Below are 18,426 nucleotides of genomic sequence, written 5' to 3' on the forward strand. Positions count from 1 at the left end.
TTTTCATTCTTTTAATCACTGCCAATCTGATAAAAGAAAACGATTATCTCATGGTTGCTTCAATTTGCATTTCTTTGATTATGGGTGAGGTCGGACATGTTTTCCAACCACATCCTATACTTTTGCAATCGAGTTTTGGAGCTAACTGCAGGACCTTACATGTATTCCAGTTATATTTTATCTTGTTGGATTCCACCAATCATTCTTTCCTGTTGAGATAATTTGGATCCTGATTCTATAATTCCAATGTGTTGGCCTTCCCTCCCAGTCTTGTGTTATTTGCACAGTTGATAAGCAGTTATCTTTGGCTTTATCCAAGTTGTTGATAGAATGTCAAAGAGTTTAGGGGCCAAGGACAGAACTGTTTGGCAAGCCACTAGAGAACGCCGTGGAAGGACATCGTCCCATCGGCTGTAGGATCCACCTCGCCGTGCCCAAGAGCCTAGGCGGTGGGTGGAGCCTTCACCTGGGGCACAAGGCCAGTCACAGATTCCAGCCTTGCCACTAGTGAGCGGCGTGGTCTTCAGCAAGTGGCGTCACCTTAAACGGAGATGCACCACATGATTAGCTAATGGCTCTTCAAAGCTCTAGCAGGCTTTTCATCACTATTTTGTCCATAAGAATTTCTTGAGAACTTGTCAAACTAGTGTCACAAGTCATTGCACTATGGCAAAGTGCTCACCCGATTCATTATCCTAGTGAAAGACATTCCTCCGATAGTCAATATGGACACTTACAATCACACATTCTAAATGCTGGGCAACCATTCATTTGATTATCTGCTCCAGAATTTTGCCCACGATCAAAACTAAGTTCACTGGCCTTCAGTTTATCCAATTAACATATACATATATATATTTTTTATATTTTATATATGTATATATTTTTAATTTTTTTTTTTTTTTTTTTTACATTTAGGACATCTGCCTCGATTCCCCCATGATTCCTCCAAGTACCCTGAAACATCAGAAGTGCTCAAGGCCCCCTGCCAGGGCTTGTCAGATCTCTCGTCCCGGTCCAGTCTTCTTCCGTACAGAGGAGAAGCTCCCTGGGATCGCCTCCTGCCCTCCCAGCGTGGACAGAGGGCCCAGGGTATTGGAAGGAGGCTTAGCCAAAGCTGGGACAGCATTACAAGGAAACAGTTTGAATGGCTTAGTTTGAGAGCACAGCGGGGGTCTTCGTGAGACTGAAAAATGCCAACTGCTCTCACCACTAGCTGAAGAAACAGCTCCGTGGGCCTGGGAGAGGGACCTCTGGTTATGCAGCTTGGGGCTTCGTGCAGAAACGAAGCACCAGCAGAATCGTCTTCAAATGAAATGATGACCCCTTTCTTTCAGTTACTTCCCTACCAAAAATCAGACGACTGCTCTAAGGAGGAAACACTAACCATTAAACAGTAACCATTAAGGAACCAATTTACGTGACAAAGCGAATCAGTCAGACCTCCAGCCACCTGGCTTCTTGACCCCCCCCCCCCCCCCCCGGGCCTAGAGGGCAATTGCTGATTTACACCTTGTAAATGTATCACTACACTACATCCCACGAGTGCCGTGGCGTGTTGTGTGTGTGCACGCTCGTTCAGACTCGCAGTGAGAGTGACAAGGATACTGACCCTCTTCTAGGAACCAGGAGCTGTTCTGGGTGCTGTGCATGAACGAACCCTTGCATCCTCACAGCGCCCCCGGAGGGGAGGTGCTGTTTCCACTCTGGCTTTCTTTCACAGGCTGGTGAGATGGAGGTGCAGAAGAGAGTGGCGGGGACCTGCCCAAGGTCACCCATCGTGCGCGGGGCCGAGCTGGGGCTGGAACTCAGGCAGCCAGGCTCCCTGCGCCAGACTGCTGCTGCCTCTATAAGAAAATGAGGAAAAGAAAGGAACAGCTGCCGGGTATCATTTCTCCCCTAGATGATGAAACTGCTTTACGAACGGCAGTCTCCACTCTGATGGGGTCACAAACCCACGCTTTCATCTCCCGAATGGGCTGTGTGGAAAGGCAGGAGGAGCGGGGTGGAAAGGGAAGCGGAGGGTACAAAAACCTGTAGCCTGGGTGCTCAGCTCCGAGGGTTGGCGCATGAGCCCACAGCGAGCCGTGCGACCCCAAGGCAAGAGGCAGCGCGCTGGGACCCCAGAACCAAACTGTAACCAGGCGCGTTTCAGGAGGCAGGCCCTGGCTCTGCAGATCGGGAGGGATTCCGAGATCCGTTGCGGTATTACGCTGGAGCAGCGCCGTGCCACAGGCTCAGCCAATCGACCAGCTCCCAGGATTGTCTTCCAGTTGCTAGACTACACCGCTTTCCAGTACATTATTTGGAATACAAAAAAACCCCTAAAATGTAAGTAAAGCATTTTCACACAAATAATTTCAACCGCAACAAGGCAACCAGGCCCCTGATGAAATTGGCAAGAAAAGGTAATGAACTCATTCCGATTGACATATTTAGAGGTCCTCTTGCCAAATCCAATTGGCAGCTTCATAATTATGGAAACATCCATGTTATTTCCACTCAACCAGGGTTAGGCCTGCTGGTATCTGATTCAATGTTTACTTCATGAATGAGGTCAGTCCCCAGCACAGCTGGGCTTTTAGCAAAGGAATCAGAGCTGCTGGTCAGCAGACAGCATTCTCACTAGCATCTGCCCAGAGTTGTGGGGGCTCGTGGAGCCACGTCATAGCTCACCCAGGTTAGCCGCTCTCTCCGGCATGTCTGGGGCCTGGCTCTTCTCCCTGCTCTGCGAAAGCCTCCCGCGGAAGCCATCGGAGCCCCGGCGACAGCCTGGGCATGATGAGATCACGTCAAGTGTCCCACAGCCCAGCCATTCGCTCTAACCTGCTCCCTTTGCATATTGCAACATCTCACCCCTCGTGAGTTTCAGAACTGCCGGGAAACAGGGTAGGGGTTTTGGTTGGTTTCTTGTTTTTAAGTATTTATTCCAGGATGGCTCCATTTGTGGGGTGTAAGAGTGACCCAGAGTGCCTTACAAGCCACCTCCAAAGGTAACTGTCTCATAAGCCCGCATGGCCTCTGGGTCAACTCCCCACACTAGTTAAAAACAAAAACAACGGGGCGCCTGAGTGGCTCAGATGGTTAAGCGTCTGCCTTCGGCTCAGGTCATGATCCCAGGGTCCTGGGATCGAGTCCCGCATCGGGCTCCCTGCTCCTTGGGAGCCTGCTTCTCCCTCTGCTTCTCTCTCTCTCTCTCTCTCTCTCTCTCTGTCTCTCATGAATAAATAAATAAAATCTTTAAAAAAATAAAAAAATAAAAAAAATAAAAACAAAAACAAAAGCTCACAAGGGCTCAAAACCCTCATTTTAAGAACATACGTTGATGGAGTGATGTCCTCTAAGTTCACAGAAGTTCCTGGGAACAGAGCTGAGGGCAGAAAGCAAAGGGGACCCTCCACAGCAGGGACAGCACTCAGCTCCAGAAGACTCTGGAAGCAGCCAGAGGCTCCAATGCACTGGCCTGTTGGCGCGAGTCCGGCGCTGTTGCCCGGAGCGGCGATGGGGCGTGTGGTTGGAGTCCAACGCGCCTCTTTCTCAGCCTGGCAGCGATTTCTTTATCTCAGAGGATAAGGTCCTAGGAAACTTAGAGATAGTGATTTAGTTTGGGTCCCAAATAAGCGTGGGCACCACGTGTTGGAACAGTTTTGCCTAACAAAACCGGGGCAGGGGTTGGGGCGGGCGGGGGTGGGGGACCTGGAGCCCGAGATGGTTTAGGAGCTGGAGACAAAGGCGGATCTGATAAAAACGCTTCCTCTTTCTCCACGTTGACAAAGCAGAGGAGGTGCCATGCCGCATTCTCACCTCCCAGTGGGCCAACGGCTGCTGATAAAAATGGGAGGACACCACGGAGGAGGTGCTGTCCCAGACCTAAAGGGGTGAGCTGTCTCTTCCTCTGACCTCAGCCAAGGTCGTTTTAGGATGAAGACTCTATGCTCTCTTATCTCAAAGGTCAGTCCAGCTGCCACAGATTTCAAAACATCTCTCCCCACACGAGGGTCAGCAACCCTGTAGGGCTCAAAGAGCCTGCTCCCGTGCAATTCAGGTTACTGCTCTACTAGGCTTTCCTCCAGAGCACAACCTGTCTCAGACCCAGGATGCTCCCGTTGCTTACCCAAACCCTGCTGTGCTTGCCGTCAACTCTGTAGCCTGTCTTATCCATCATTGTCGGGGTTGCCATCTTAGCATCTGAATGACTTTTCCCTTGAATATGCTTCTGGCAGATATTGAAGATGGGACCCTAAACAAAGTTCACTCCTTCCCTCTCTCTGGCTCCTTGTCTCTGCACTCTGCCTACTCGGCTGCAGCCACACTGGCTGGGATGCACCAGGCACACATCCACCTCAGGACCTTGGCACATGCTGTTCTCTCCACCAGGAGCACTCCTTCTGGGTTATCAACACGGCTCCCTCCCTCCCTTCCTTGGGGTCTTTACCCACACGCCCACTCATCGGTGAGATCTTCCCGACCACTGTCTTCCAAGGCCCCTCCACACGTGATTTCCCTCGAGCTGGTACCCCCATCTCAGCACCCGCTACGTGTCTTGTTCCTTATCTGCCTCACGCATGGGAATGCCAGCTTCACAAGGGCAAGGATTCCTGGCTCTTTTTGGCCTCTGTCACAGCCCAGTGCCTACAACAGTGCTCAGCATATCCACTCCACAAGACTGCACGGAGCGTCTGCCGCACATCAGTGATGGGGGAGTTCTCAGTGCCTCAGGCTGCAGGAAACTGCGCGTCTCCTGAGTCCTGGGCGACATTGGAGGAGTTGGGCCACGGCTCGCCTCCCTCCCTCCTCCTCACCCCTCTCTTACTCCATATATTCTGCTTTCCCGACAGACACGGGAAAGTGGGGTCCTTCTGGAGGAAGACGGAGCCTTCTATGATTTAGGAACACAGGTGTTTGCTGAGCCAAAGGCCAGCAGGTCCTGCCTTTCTCTGAGCTCTTGGGAGGAAATGCATCTGAAATGTGGTCACACTCCCTGGTTGTGGGCAGGGCTGTGCGTCGGGCCGAGCTGTGGGCGAGGCAGCCCATGCAGGCAGGCGGCCCTTACGCAGGCTTTCCAGAGAGAGCTGGAAAGCAGATGCCCGAACCACAGGAAAAAGGATGACCGCCTGCAGCCAAGAGCCTGACTGGAAAGTCCGCGTAAAGGACACCTGGAGGAAGCGGGGGCCTCCATCACCTCCTCCGCCCGCCTGTAACCCTTCTTCCTCACTCAGCCACCCGACCAGAGGCGCCTTCCCAGAGGCTCACCGCGCCTTTGCCATCTGAAAGCTCACCGCTTTCTCCCAACAGATCAGAACATCTTTTCTCTCATCTCGTTTGCAAAGTCTCTTTGTGAGGTTGGGAGGGACCCAAAAGTCGCCTCTCTATTCCTGTCTGAGGGGAGAGTATTTCCAGGTCGGGGGTGCGGTCCGCGTACATGAATACCGGATTAGGCCTCCTAACCCCGTCTCCGAAGCGGGTGCCAGCCACAGTTCCAGAATGAACCAGAAGCAGAGAGAAAGAAAAAAAAACAAAACAAAACTGTGAATCAAGAGGTTTATTATTTTCCCCCAGTATTTTGAAACCAAGATTTCCACATTTTTAAGGGTTTGATGTCATAAAATTCCCATGTATGACTGCATTTTAAAAAACAGAGTCAGTGTGTGTGTGTGTGTGTGTGTGTGTGTGTGTGTGTGTGTGTTGGAATGTAAGAGGTTTAGCATAGAACTCAGAAAATAAACTCCTCAACTCAGAATTTGAGAGACAGAGACACAACTGGCCACCCAGCTGTGGCTTCTGCTACAACGAATTCGTGGGATGTTAAGACGGTCCCAGAACTGTCTGGAACTTAAATGTTAGTCTTCTGAAAAGAACCTTGGGACAACCGAGTGCCGGCTGTTGTTAGTCCAAGTGCAATGTAAGCAGGTTTCTATTTAAAACTTTCACACCTGGTTCTTCAATACTTCTTGTTTTCCAAAGGCTTCCCGCTTTACCTCAGATTCTTTTCCACCTTCCCTTTCCCATGTTAGTCTGGTTTCACCCCAACCTGCTGGCACGAAGAGAAAGATATTTATAACACTTGTGAATGAAAGGAGCTGGGAAGTAGTGGTCTTGAACCTTCGCTGCCAAAACCGGACTCAGGTGGAGACCAGACAGTCCTCCAGCAGTGCTGGGGAGGGAGGGGTGGTGAGGGACCCCCGAGATGGGGAGGAAAGACTGTGTCCCTGGCTTTAAGCTAAAGAGAAGGCAAGGCAGTTGCTCAATTCCTTATACTTTCACAGACTCCTCTAGTAAGGCCCTTGGATGCCCCCCACCTGGGTCCCCGGGTGCCTGATCTAAATAAACTCCGGATCTGTCACAGTTGGCTGGGGGTGGGCGGGGGGCGAGCCCACGGCTTTTCTCATTGTCTAGATCCAAAGTCCTCCTTGTCTTAATTATAGAGCGAGAAAGCAGTGAGGCCCAGGTACTCCAGGACTGAGGGTCTGAGACTGTGGATTTTGTTCCTCTGTTTATTTCCCCAATTGTGTAAAACTTCTCCCTTCTGATCTTCGGAGAGGCCTCCACCTCCTCCTCCCTCCTCTCCTTCCTCTCTTCTTCTCCTGGGCACCACCCTTGGGCGGGGGAGGGGGGGGGGGCAGAAGCAGCTCAGAGGGGACAGTGGCCGGGACAGAAGTGGGCTGGAGCAAGCCCGCCCCAGCGGTGAACAAGGCAGCTCTGTGTACAGAGGCTTTTTTCAAGGCGGTTTCAGAGATCCAGGGATGTTGGACAGCAAGGAACAGAGAAATTCCAGAGATTTTTCACGTGCAAGCGGATATTTCCTTTGAGAGTTTCTAGACTAAATAATACTCCTTGTGTCTAAGGGACGGTGTATACTGCTGACCTGGCAATGTTCTCTGTGCGCGGGGTGAGCGCAGGGAGCCCCGCGGCGGCCTGGGGTGGGCGGAGCAGAGAGAGGAAGGTGAAGTGGCCCGAATAAAGGTTTTTCCTGGGCGAATAGTGACGCTCTTCTCCCTCCAACGGACGTGACATCCATTTCAAATACGGAGGAAGAATTTGTTGGAGGACGTTGGGAATGAAATGGGCTGGGCTTCTAAGAATAAATATACCCAGGCCTCTCTATTAACCATTTTCATATATATATGCCCCTAACCCCTGGCAGCCACTGATCCTTTTACTACTGCTGTTATTTTGCCTTTTCCAGAACGTCACATAATTGAAATCATAGTGTGCAGCCTTTTAAAATTGCCTTCCTTCACTTAGTAACGTGCATTGAGGTTTCCTCCATGTCTTTGTGGGGGCTTGATAGCTCGTTCGTTTTGAGTGCTAAACAATCTCCCATTGTCCGGATGTAGCAATTTTCATGTGTATTTAATGCCAGGTTTTTAATGGGGGTGATATGATTTATTAATAACTAGCATTATAATAAAATCTGTGATAAGACGGAAAGCAAGATTTAGCTTGACTAGAACAACCTCTATATCAGCCCTGTTAATATGAAGGCTGTTATTACCTTTCTGGTTGTAATAAGTAAACTGAGACATACAGAGAAACTGACTTACACATGGCAGGTGGGTCAGGAGGGGGAGAGCCGTAAAAAGACAGAAGCATCTAGAATCCCAGTCAGATCAAAGCATACTGTACCGGCTTATGTGTATAATGTTTTAAGTTTATATATGTGAGGAGGGGGCAGACATGTATTCCCAGTTCCTCATGTTGTCGTACGGAGGGAATTCATAGCGGGACACTCCTTGCTTCTCTCCCCGCTCCTTACCACTCCCTCTTCCCACCCATTCCTCTCCCAAAGGAAGCAGAGCTGATTTCCCAATTGGGCGGATGGGGAGGAACTGTACATGCTCAGAGTATCCCCCTCTCTCCTCTTCTGGGATCCCCCAGCTGCAGAGAACATGCTGGGCAGCTGGGCAGCTCTCAACCAGACAGGAGGAATCAGCACGTCTGCTTTGGGAGTGCAACGTTAGCAAGCCCCCTTGCCCACAGACCTAATAACCGACATCCCCATCTCCATGTTCTCTGACCCCTGCACCTGATGGGTTATCCCAATTTAAGTAGGGAGGACACCCCCTCCCGAGCCTAATAACATCATCATGGATACATTTTAAAAGGCTCTCATCACATTATCGGCCCGATTCTTTCTGGTGCCAAAGTGTCTCTGCCATCATTGAGTCTGGTAACTTTGGAGCTATTTTAGGCCTTAAAGACAAGATTTAGTGAACTGAAGTAGTAACTTAATGTTAAAAGCACTGAACCAGCCTGAGAGTGTAGCCAGCCTACTTTCAGGGAATCATATGATCCCTCAGAGAAATCTAACTACAAAACTAATTTTAGACCACAAATTTAACTACCTGCAGCCTAGACAACAATCCTATCTAGAAAGGTCTACAAAGAACCAATTCCAAACTAAAATTTCCATGGGAGGGATGGATGCCTGGGTGGCTCAGTCGGTTAAGCTTCTGCCTTTGGCTCAGGTCATGATCCCAGGGTCCTGGGATCAAGTCCCGCATCGGGCTCCCTGCTCTGCTGGGAGTCTGCTTCTCCCTCTCCCTCTGCCTCTCCCCCTTCTGGTGCTCGTTCTTCCTCCCTCTCTCTCTAATAAATAAGGTCTTTTTAAAAACTTTCCATGAGAGAAAAATATTAAGGCTACAACCAATTTTTATGTCAGTTGTTCCAAAAAAACCTCCCTCTTCTCTCTTAACGGTTCGAGACACATTTTCACGCCTTGAAGTCTGTCCCACTACATCCAGGTCACTTTGCAACACCAGAATATTCTTGAGCTGAGGTTGAAACACCACCACAACTTCCTACTGCTGACGGTGAGAGCAAAAAAGGGTAACGTCTATGTATCTGATTCCACAGGGACCATACAAGAACCAGGATGAGCCCCTTGAGGACAGAATCTAATTTGCCCACATCCAGTGTCTAACGTACACTGTGTATTCATAAGAGCTCATTAATATTCGATAATGAGGAAGAAGGGGGAGGGGGAGGATGGGGAAGGTTCTCCCGAGCAGAGTCACCATTTTAGTTGAGGTGAGCTGCTCAGGAGACAGATGCTGTCACCATGACGCCCACGTTGACATTCCCAGCCCCCTCTTCCCTTGCGGGTCTCCGCTGAGGCCCGGAGAGCCAATGGCGCCTGGCACAGTCCTAACAAAAGATGCATTTGGGGTGTCTTCCGGAGGCCCTCTGGAAAGGCTTTGCTTTTCTTCCGTAAAAGACAGTAAGACCAGCAATGCCCCTTGCCCTTCTTCCTTCCATGACTGTGGGCCTGATTCCAGGAGGCGAACAACTACCTTTCTAAAGCCTCTAGTACCCTAGTGCACAAAGGCTCTCCAGCCGCTAACCTTCTTTCCCCCCCGGGAGTAACGATGGCGATCCAAGGACGCTGGAAATGCTTGGAACATCATTAATCCAAAGAAGAGGGGCTGTACCCATCACAGCCTGGCCTACTACCCTCAGCTAATCCAAAGGAAACAGGATGTTAAAAATGATGCTGTTTCAATTCTAACGCAGAGAACCAGTCCAATACCCCCATGTTCCGAAGGGAGGTGCTAGACCCGCTCAGCAGGGCCTGCAAAGAGCTGTCGGGGAACCTGTGACCACCCACGCATGGGAGGAGGCAAGAAATCAGAGAGAGGATGTCTCCAGAGGATTTGTCGCGTGCTGGGGCACTTTCCCTCCCCGTGCCCCCGGTGCCCCACGAAGGAGGGGAGGGAGCATGGTGAGAAGGTCCTCGAGGGGGCGACTCAGAGCTGACACGCACGCGCGGTAGTTCACAGGACCAGACCGCTGGTGTCCGCCGCACGCCTGAGAAATCTTAATGAGGACAACACTAGAGTCAGAACAAGGATGGGTGGCTGCATGATTGGTGCAGAGCCCCTCGCCCCTGGTTTTCCCACAGACCAGATGCCATGAAAAGGAGCTGGCCTCAAGGGCTAACCGGTGAAAGGACTGAGCGAAGATGCTAAGGCACTAGCTAGGATGTCCTCGCCCCCTCAGGGAACCATGGGGGAGCAAATCCCCCAGCCTACGGGGAGTCACCGAGAAACCCCAAAGCGCCTCGCAGGAGAAAAAGTCAGCTTCAAGTATTTGCCATGGCCAAAGGAAGCAGCGGCCCACTTCAGGGGCGCCCCCACCCCACTTCACCCTGGAGGGGCTGAGGCAGCCCAGCGAGTGGAAGGAAAGAAGGCGGACGGAAAATGTGGGGAAATCAAGCGTGCGGGTTAATTCTGTCTGTCAACTTGACTGCCCCATGGAGTGTCCAAATATTTGGTCCAAACAGTATTTCTGGGTGTGTCTGTGAGGATGTTTCTGGACGAGATCAGCATTTGAGTCTGGACAGAGAAGAGCAGAAAGCCTGCGCCGGCGTGAGTGGACCTCAGCCAATCCACTGAAAGCTTGAGTGATAAAGAAGTCTCTCTGTCTTACTGTCCTCCGGCTGGGACATTGGTCTCTGCCTCTGCACTTGACTCAGAGCAGAACTTACACCCTCGGCGCTCCTGAGTCTCATGCTTGCTGACTGCAAATCTTGGGCTTCTCGGCCTCCATGATCCTTGGAGGCCAATTCGTGATAGTAAATATATGTAATGGTCCTGTTTCTCTGGAGAACTCGGACTCCTACAGGGAGGATGCTTCGAGAAGGGCCCCTCCCCCATATCCTATCACAGCTTCTTCTGGTCGGGAGCAGCTGAGGTGGGTGGGAAAAAAATTTAACTTCAGTGAGTCTCTGGGGCACCGAGACCCTGTTGACTCAATGTGACCAGGAAACATTTCGTTATCCAGCAGCCAGTGAAGGTCACTGGGCTGCCAGACATTTCACTAGGGGGTTTGAAGAGAAACCGGCCCCCCAGGGAGTATGGAACAGGCTGGGGAGCAAAGAAGGGGCTTTCACTCCTGTGCACCCACAAATATTGTCTGTACCGCACCCCAGTTTTACAAACACAGCATGTGATGTCCGCCGCTGGTGTTTTTTAGACGGAACCCGACTGTTTCCCATGTTCCTTCTCCCAAACACTAACCCCCCTTTTATCCTCCTTGGAAATCTGCAGGTTCTAGAGCACAATACTCTGCGGAATCTAGCCCTCTGGTTTATCAAATAGAAAAAGTAGCTTCAAGGAGCAGAGAATTACATGACTCCTTATAAAGGTGCGTAAAAAGCAACCGGTTCGAAGCCATATCATCTCCCATCCTGCATCTCCAGAGCCCTGCTGGAACGGGGAGGGCTGGCTCAAAACTGCGTTTCAAGCGGCCCCTCGGCTGGTGAGAGAGGAGCTGGGGCTTTGCATCAGACAGTGTGTTGAAAACCATGAGACCAGGAGTAGCTGACATTTATCTGTCTCTGCCGAATTCCCGGGAATACTGCTGGGGGTTTCCAAGCCCAAGTGGGAGGCATTGTCAGCCTGTGCCTGGAGGCGCAAGAGAGGGAGATTGGGCAATCTCTGCTGCTTCGCTCCCGCTGCCCTCATCTTGCTTGGTGTTCACTCTTTCCAAGTTCCCTTGGTCCCCTCGCCAGAGCAGCCGAGTTGCTGCCAGGATATTTATAGTGCTGGTACAGGCCTGGGCAGCTAGTGGGAGCAGATGTTTTCTGATATGGGCAAAGGGAGCTATTTATACTGGGAGTTGAATGAAAATTAGTCAGAGGGGAGGCTGCACCCATAGTTGAGGTTCCTGTCCTCCCAACCCTGGAGAAAGTTCTGCAGATCCTTAGGTGAAAATATCCCTCACCCTCGCTGTTTAGACAGCTCAATGAGTGCCAGGCGCTGGGTGGGCACCAAGATGAGTAAGACAGGGCTCTTCCCACTGGTACAAGTTCAGGAGGAGAGACATCACGGAAGCCACTCGTGATGATCCGGTCCATCCCTGCCAGCTAGGAGCACCGTTGGAGCCCGGATGCCAGCATGATGGCGGCTGCTGGGTTAGGGGGTGGTGGGGGTTGGGTGGGGAGAGCAGAAGGAGCGGTCAGGGAGGACCACGAGGCCAGGGCCCACTAACCTGGCTTGGAAGGGTGGGCAGGAAGGGGCCAGGGGAGAAGGTGTGGAGGCAGGGGGAATGGAATTTCGGGGGGTGGAAGTTTTGCAGCCTGCTTGATGCATTCCAGAAACATCCAGGAATCAGATGTGATCTGAGGGTAGAGGGGCTTCCCGAGGGATTTCAGAGGAGGGGCCCAACAGGCAAGCTGGGTCTGGGCGATCAAGGGCCATCATCCGTCCTCCGGAATGGGCAGTTGTCCGGCCTTCACCTTCAGGTGGAAGGAGCTGGCCACGCTTCTAAGGAAGGAAGCCGTCATTCCTCCGGGGAGTGGTAGAAACCACGGAGCTGTGCTCAAGTTCCTCCTGCCTCCGCGGAGTCCTGGTCCTGCAGCAGCACACCTGGCATACAGTCGGTGCTCCATAAATGCTCCTTGAAAGAGCAGGTTCGCAGAGTTACTTCCCTGTCTCCAGGCGGCGTGCAGACCATCCCTGACGTGAGCCCAGGCAGACGCTACGAGCAGGTGACAGCATAGGCACCATCCCCGGGCTCTCTCCCCATCGTGCTTCTCCTGGCCTCCGCTTGGCCCGCGGTCCAGCCCCGGGCCCGGCCCCGGCTCGGGTTCTGCCCATTGCGTTACCTCCACCTGAGCACTGGCCCACGGCAGGTGCAGCCTCATCCTTTGAGTTGCAAACCGAGTGATAACAATATTAGCCAAAGACGTTTCTGTGTCTTCTCGTGGAAAGTCTGGGGAGATGGAGCAAGTGTACAAATGCAAACAAAACAGATTATTAGCCTTTTCCTTGTTCTGAAACTCCCTTATGCTGTTTCTGCCAACGTGGTTCTCGCTTTCACCCTACTTCTGGCCCTTGCCCCCTGCCTCCAGTCTCTTCGCCCCTCCTCCTCCCGCTCCCCAAATGCCTGTTCTCGAATGATGCAGAGCCACTCACGGTGTTCAGGGGCTTTTGTTTCTTGGTCCCCTTTTCTCTTGACTCTGAGGGCCTTACCTTTCACCCCTTAGCTGGGTCTTTTCCTAAACAAAGATTTTTTGTTCCCTAATGAGAATGCTGGTTCCGTGAGGCAGGAAAGTCATCTCCCCACACCCAGCATTACAGAGCCGTGTGTGGTACCGTGTATATCCCACACCACTATCCTTGGGGCAAAATGTTGGAGGACCAAGATTCTTTGCTTGACCAAACTGTTCCAGGCTCTTGACATTCCTCCTACCCCAATCTGTGCCCTTCCTTGTAAGAGAACCCTGCTAAGTCAGTTCAGCAAGAACGCCCCCCCTCGATGTCTGATGGGGCTCCTCACCCCCACCGCCCCCCTCCCAGGTGATGTGTGACCACTCTGGCCTGCCTTCAACAGGAACCCCATTAGATGGGTTTAGCCAGAACCCTCTTTACCCCTGACATTTCCTCTCCGTGATTTCCCACCCCGGACCCCCATCTTGCGCCTTGGTTATAATTTCCTACTTGCCCCTGCCGTGTTGAAAGTGGAGCCCACTCTCTCTCCCCTACTGCAAGACCCCATTGCAGTGGTCCCTACGCCTATCGCCATGCCCCCGCCTTGAATAAAGTCTGCCTTACCGTCTTCAACAAGTGTCTGAATAATGTGTTCTTTAACAGGAGAAAAGACTTCACCCAGAGCAATGCCACTTGGTATTTAGTCTCTTGCTCAATGGCTGGCTCCACTATATATATGCAGAAAGACAGAGACGAAATATGTCTATGTGGGCTGGGAGCAGACAGGACAGGCAAAAGCTCTTCCAGATCACCTTATATGGAAAAAGTTAACCCTCCTGGGTTGGAGGTGAACGTGGCGGAACCCGGCAAGGAGAAGCTCACTGGGTAAGCCCTGGGGATGAGAATGATGGGGGGGGGGGGGGGGCAGTGGCAACATGAGGAAGTAGAGAGAGAGGGAAAAGGAGAAAATGTGAGCTTTGTATGTTTTGAGTAGGACGAGACAGAAGCCGAGAGGCGCCCCGATCCAGGCTGAGATGGTTTTCTGAGCTGGGACCACGAAGAGCCTGGCAGGGCCAAGGCCAGGGCCGTGAGGGATGCCCTGGGCCGGCAGGCATGGGCTATACCCGGCAGAGAGCGTTTCCACCTGCAGCCACCTCAGTCCACTGCCTTGAGTGGGGGTCAAATTTTCCAGGGACCTTGTCTTTCTACAGAGACTGGGAAGTTGCTGAAAAGTCCTGTTCTGACTCTCCGGTGTTGGATACAAATTCTTGGTTTCTTCTTGGCATATGTCAAAGATTTTCCATGTAATCCAGACTTTTCCCCCCTTCACTTGTGTATTTCTGTCCCATAGCTGTTTGGTGTGGTCAGGAGTTAGTGGAAGAAGCCAAAAAAGGAGAGAGCTCGACACCCCTGGGCTCAGCCACTCGGAGCAGCCCTCCACCCACCACCACTCAAAGGGTGATGAGGCCAGTTGGTGACACTGAGGGAATTGCACTCGGACACGCGTGCAGAGACATGCAAAAGACCACCACGTAAGTATCTGTGAAAAGCAACATCAGGCCCACCAGAGGCCACCCAGGTCCCAAGGAGGAGGAGGGAAGGTGGGTGAGAGAGGCCCCCGATCCACAGGGCCTGCTGGGGCCTGAGGACCGATCACAGACAAGCAGAGAAATGAGAAAAAAACAAGGGTAAAGGTGGCAAGTGTTTCATAAAGCTAAATATAGTCCATTAAAGATCATCTTCTGGGGCACCTGGGTGGCTCAGTCGGTTAAGCATCTGGCTCTTGATTTCGGCTCAGGTCGTGATCTCGGGTTCTGGGGATCCAGCTCCGCACTCAGCAGAGTCTGCTTCTCTCCCTCTCCCTCTGCCCCTCTCTGTACACACGCTCTCTAAAATAAACAAACAAATCTTTAAAAATAATAAAAATAATAAAGACCATCCTTTAGTCATTCAGTTTGAGATTAAGTAATTCTGTAGGAAGAGTTTTCTTTTTTAAAAATGATTAGAATAGGGGCACCTGGGTGGCTCCGTCGTTAAGCGTCTGCCTTCGGCTCAGGTCATGATCCCAGGGTCCCGGGATCGAGTCCCACATCGGGCTCCCTGCTCGGCGGGAAGCCTGCTTCTCCCTCTCCCACTCCCCCTGCTTGTGTTCCCTCTGTCACTGTCTCTCTCTGTCAAATAAATAAATAAAATCTTTAAAAAAATGATTAGAATAGGGGCGCCGGGCTGGCTCAGTCGATGGAAAATGTGACTCTTGATCTCGGGGTCATGAGTTTGAGTCCCACATTGGGTGCGGAGCCTGCTTTAAAAAAAAAAAAAATCATAAAAAAAATGAAAGTGATCAGAATAGTATACGGCTGTTGTCCTTAAGGTTCTTATCTGGCAAAATGAGAAGCTGGAAACATTAAGTCCTTCCAATTAAAAAGGAAAAAAATAGCTGGCTCTAGGGAACCATGAATTGGAGGGTCACCTGGAGCTTGAGGGTGCACTCCTCCATCACCTGGATGCCGACGACACCTGCTGATCGAGGCAGTCTGCGGGGAGGGCTCTGGCAGGAAGGCTTGGGATGAGGAACAAGGAGTTTTTCTGACGTCTTTCTGAAAATAAGCCCGAGCATCATTTTCTGCTTTGCATCCTCTCCCGCCCCCCATATGACATCTCCACTGGGGAAATGCCCGAGAGCCAGGCTGAAGGGCACGGCATGCACCGAGGCCAGTCCCATGCAGGGCAGTGGTGGCCAGAACACAGATCCCAGGGAATGGAGGGCCATGCTGACCCTTAGAGGCCCCCAGGGAAACCGAAGCTGCTTTTGAGATCCGGGGCCCCCACCCACCTTAGGAGTGGCCTCGGGGCTCTGCGAGGAAAGTATCTAGTGTGTGAGGCTTCCCGGGCACTCTTCCCAACGTCCCAGGCTCCCTGTACCGTCTGCAGTATGGAGTCCAGTGAGGCCAGGAGCCTGTCACCGGTGGGAACATCCACAGGGGAAGAGGAGACGCAAGATTGGCCGCCTCGGGAAACTTGGAAACAACGCAGACCCACAAACCACGACCATCGGCTGCTCTCAGGCATGGTTCCGGGCACAGGTGTGAACTCTTGCATCTAGTAGCAGAATCGGGGAAAGGGGACCCCCCGATGTGCACGCTTTCGACTGTTACACGCACATGCTCTCCTACACCATTTTGGGCCCCACGCCTCGCTCAGCTGGTAGGAGAGTTGAGATCCTTCTCCAACGGGATGGTTTGACCTCTTCCCATCTCAGGACCCCTGGCCGGTCTCCCCCCAATATCCTGAGCAGCTTCCCCTCCTGCGGTCCCATGGACAGTGAGAGCCATGACAAGAGAGAATACATCCCCGGACAAACCTCCCCGGGCACGTGTGGTGGAGAAGCGTGGCCCAGCCCCATGTGGCTGAGACCTTCCACCGTGGTGTCCTTAGAACAACCAGCAGCCACCAAGGAAGAAAACCATCTTGGTGCAGTTTCTTGGCATAGCAGCTGCCCCCAGGACTAATTAGGGTCTGTTTAGACTCTTTAGAGAAAGCCTCCATTTTGCCAGATCCACTTTCTCAGGATCTCTTTACCACTAAAGATCCCAGAAGGGACTGATGCTATACTTGGAAAAGGAGGAAAGTACTTTTGAGTCATAAAATGGAACGAAAAGCAGAATGGAAACCAAGAAGGAAACTCAGTTTGCAGTCCACTGTTGCTATTTTATCAAAGAACCCTTGTCAGGTAGGTCAGCTGTGTTTACTCTCAAAGAAAATCATCAGGCTATTCCATAGGAAACCTCAATGCCTAGAAGCAGTTTACGAAGTGGTGTGATTGTGAGAATCTGGAAGGTGCGCCATCCCCTTTCCTGAGCCTTGGAAATCGGGAAGCCAGACCAGGGTAGCGCTAAAGGAGGAGTGTGGCGCCCCCTGGCGAGAGCAGCTCGTAGACCTAGAGTGGGCTCCCACCTACCGAGGACTCATCTCCAGCTGCCTCACCTCCTCCACCTTTGCGCAAACCCCAAGATCAAGAGCTTTGCACAAAGCCCTTCGGAGTCTGCACCTTCAGGCAATGTGGAGTTAACGTGGCTCAGTCGTGGAAGACCTAATTTAGTTTGTGGCCAAGTGGGGAAGGACGTGTTTATCCCAGTGGGAGATGCACAGACCAGTGAAGGGCTGAGATCACAGATAGCCAGACAGCCCCAGGGGGCGGGAGGGGGGGAGGGGGGAGGGGTGTGGAGGGCAGGGAGCCCTCAGGCGTTGCGGTCCCAGATGCTACCCACAGATCCCATGACTCTCTCCTAGTCAACCACCCCTACAGCGGCCCAGGGTTTTCCTCCACAGTAAGGACTGGGCAGACATCAGGAAGCCTTCACATTGAACCAAGCATCTCGGTCCATCTGGGATAAACGTACCTGTCAGGATTATAGACAGTCCCAGGGAAGAGTAATGCCACGTGCTTGTAAAAGGGCGCGATCTCGGAACAACCCAACCCCAGGACTCACCTCCTAGGTCAAGTGGAAAAGTCCACAAAAGGCCAAAGATGGGTTCTGTTCTTTCCAGGCCTGGACTTGAAGCCTAGAGGAAGTTACAGGGAGTGAGATCTGGATGGGCCTCGGTGCCACAACAGTCTCTCCAGGCTCAGATTTACCTGCTTGATGGTTCCAGGTCCCAAACTGAGATTCCACCCAGGGCCCATGATCTGATTCTCATAAACAACATCTGTCTCTACGTAGCATTGATAAGGCACGCTCTGGACCTGAATCCAGAGTCACTGGGGATCCAAGAGGAATTCCTCTCTCTGCCGTGTTACTCAGGTGGGTTCTTTCCAAGCATTCTGAAATTCCCTGGAGGGATCAGCCACGGCCCGCTGTAGGACTTCTATGTGCCCTGACACCCATCTCCTGCAGAGGGTGGGAGTCTGGGCTCTTGGAAGGCTCAGCAGGGACCATGAGGAAGCAACCCAGAAGACCCCTTCATGACATCATCCATCCCATTAGAGAAGATCTGAAGATTGCAAATACTCTGTGGCTTTCACATGCCAAATTTTAGATCAATTTTTTTTTTCTAGAAGTACAAGCCCGCCAATGATCAAACTTGAAAATACCCTTGCCTCGGTGGCAGCCCAGGAACGCTCCCTCCGATCCAGAGTCTTGGTGGTGGTGTTGGGAGGCAGCCTGCCCCCCAGCAGGGCGTGGGGCTGGGAGCTCTGTTCCCACTTCTCCATCTTTGTAATGCCTACAGCTCTCACCCCATCCACTTTTTTCTTATTCTTAACCTTTGTGGCATATAATTTTTTTTTTTTATTGAGATCTAATTCACATACCACTGTACATGAGTTGTATGCTGGGAGACAATTCACCCTTTTAAGGTACACAATGTGGTGTTTTCTAGTATATTCACAGAGTTGTGCATCCATCCCCACAGTCCTTTTGACAACATTTTCATTCCCCCCCCAAAAGAAACCCACACTCTGTAGTCATCATCCCCATTCCCTCCAGCCCTACGT

General features: G+C 51.8%; 1 protein-coding gene across 1 annotated transcript in view; it reads left to right on the forward strand.

Moving 5' to 3' along the window:
- The first annotated feature begins 1,192 nt into the window (after positions 1–1,192).
- Positions 1,193–18,426, forward strand: part of LOC118356880 — a 28,316-nt gene continuing 11,082 nt past the window's right edge. The window contains exons 1-3 of the mRNA XM_035726947.1: positions 1,193–2,331; positions 14,284–14,464; positions 15,844–16,015. Coding sequence (XP_035582840.1) covers positions 2,070–2,331; positions 14,284–14,464; positions 15,844–16,015 — 615 coding nt within the window. The 5' untranslated portion in view covers positions 1,193–2,069. The remainder of the gene's footprint in view (positions 2,332–14,283; positions 14,465–15,843; positions 16,016–18,426) is intronic.

This window comes from Zalophus californianus, chromosome 4, assembly GCF_009762305.2.
Source record: "Zalophus californianus isolate mZalCal1 chromosome 4, mZalCal1.pri.v2, whole genome shotgun sequence".
Lineage (NCBI taxonomy): Eukaryota > Metazoa > Chordata > Mammalia > Carnivora > Otariidae > Zalophus > Zalophus californianus.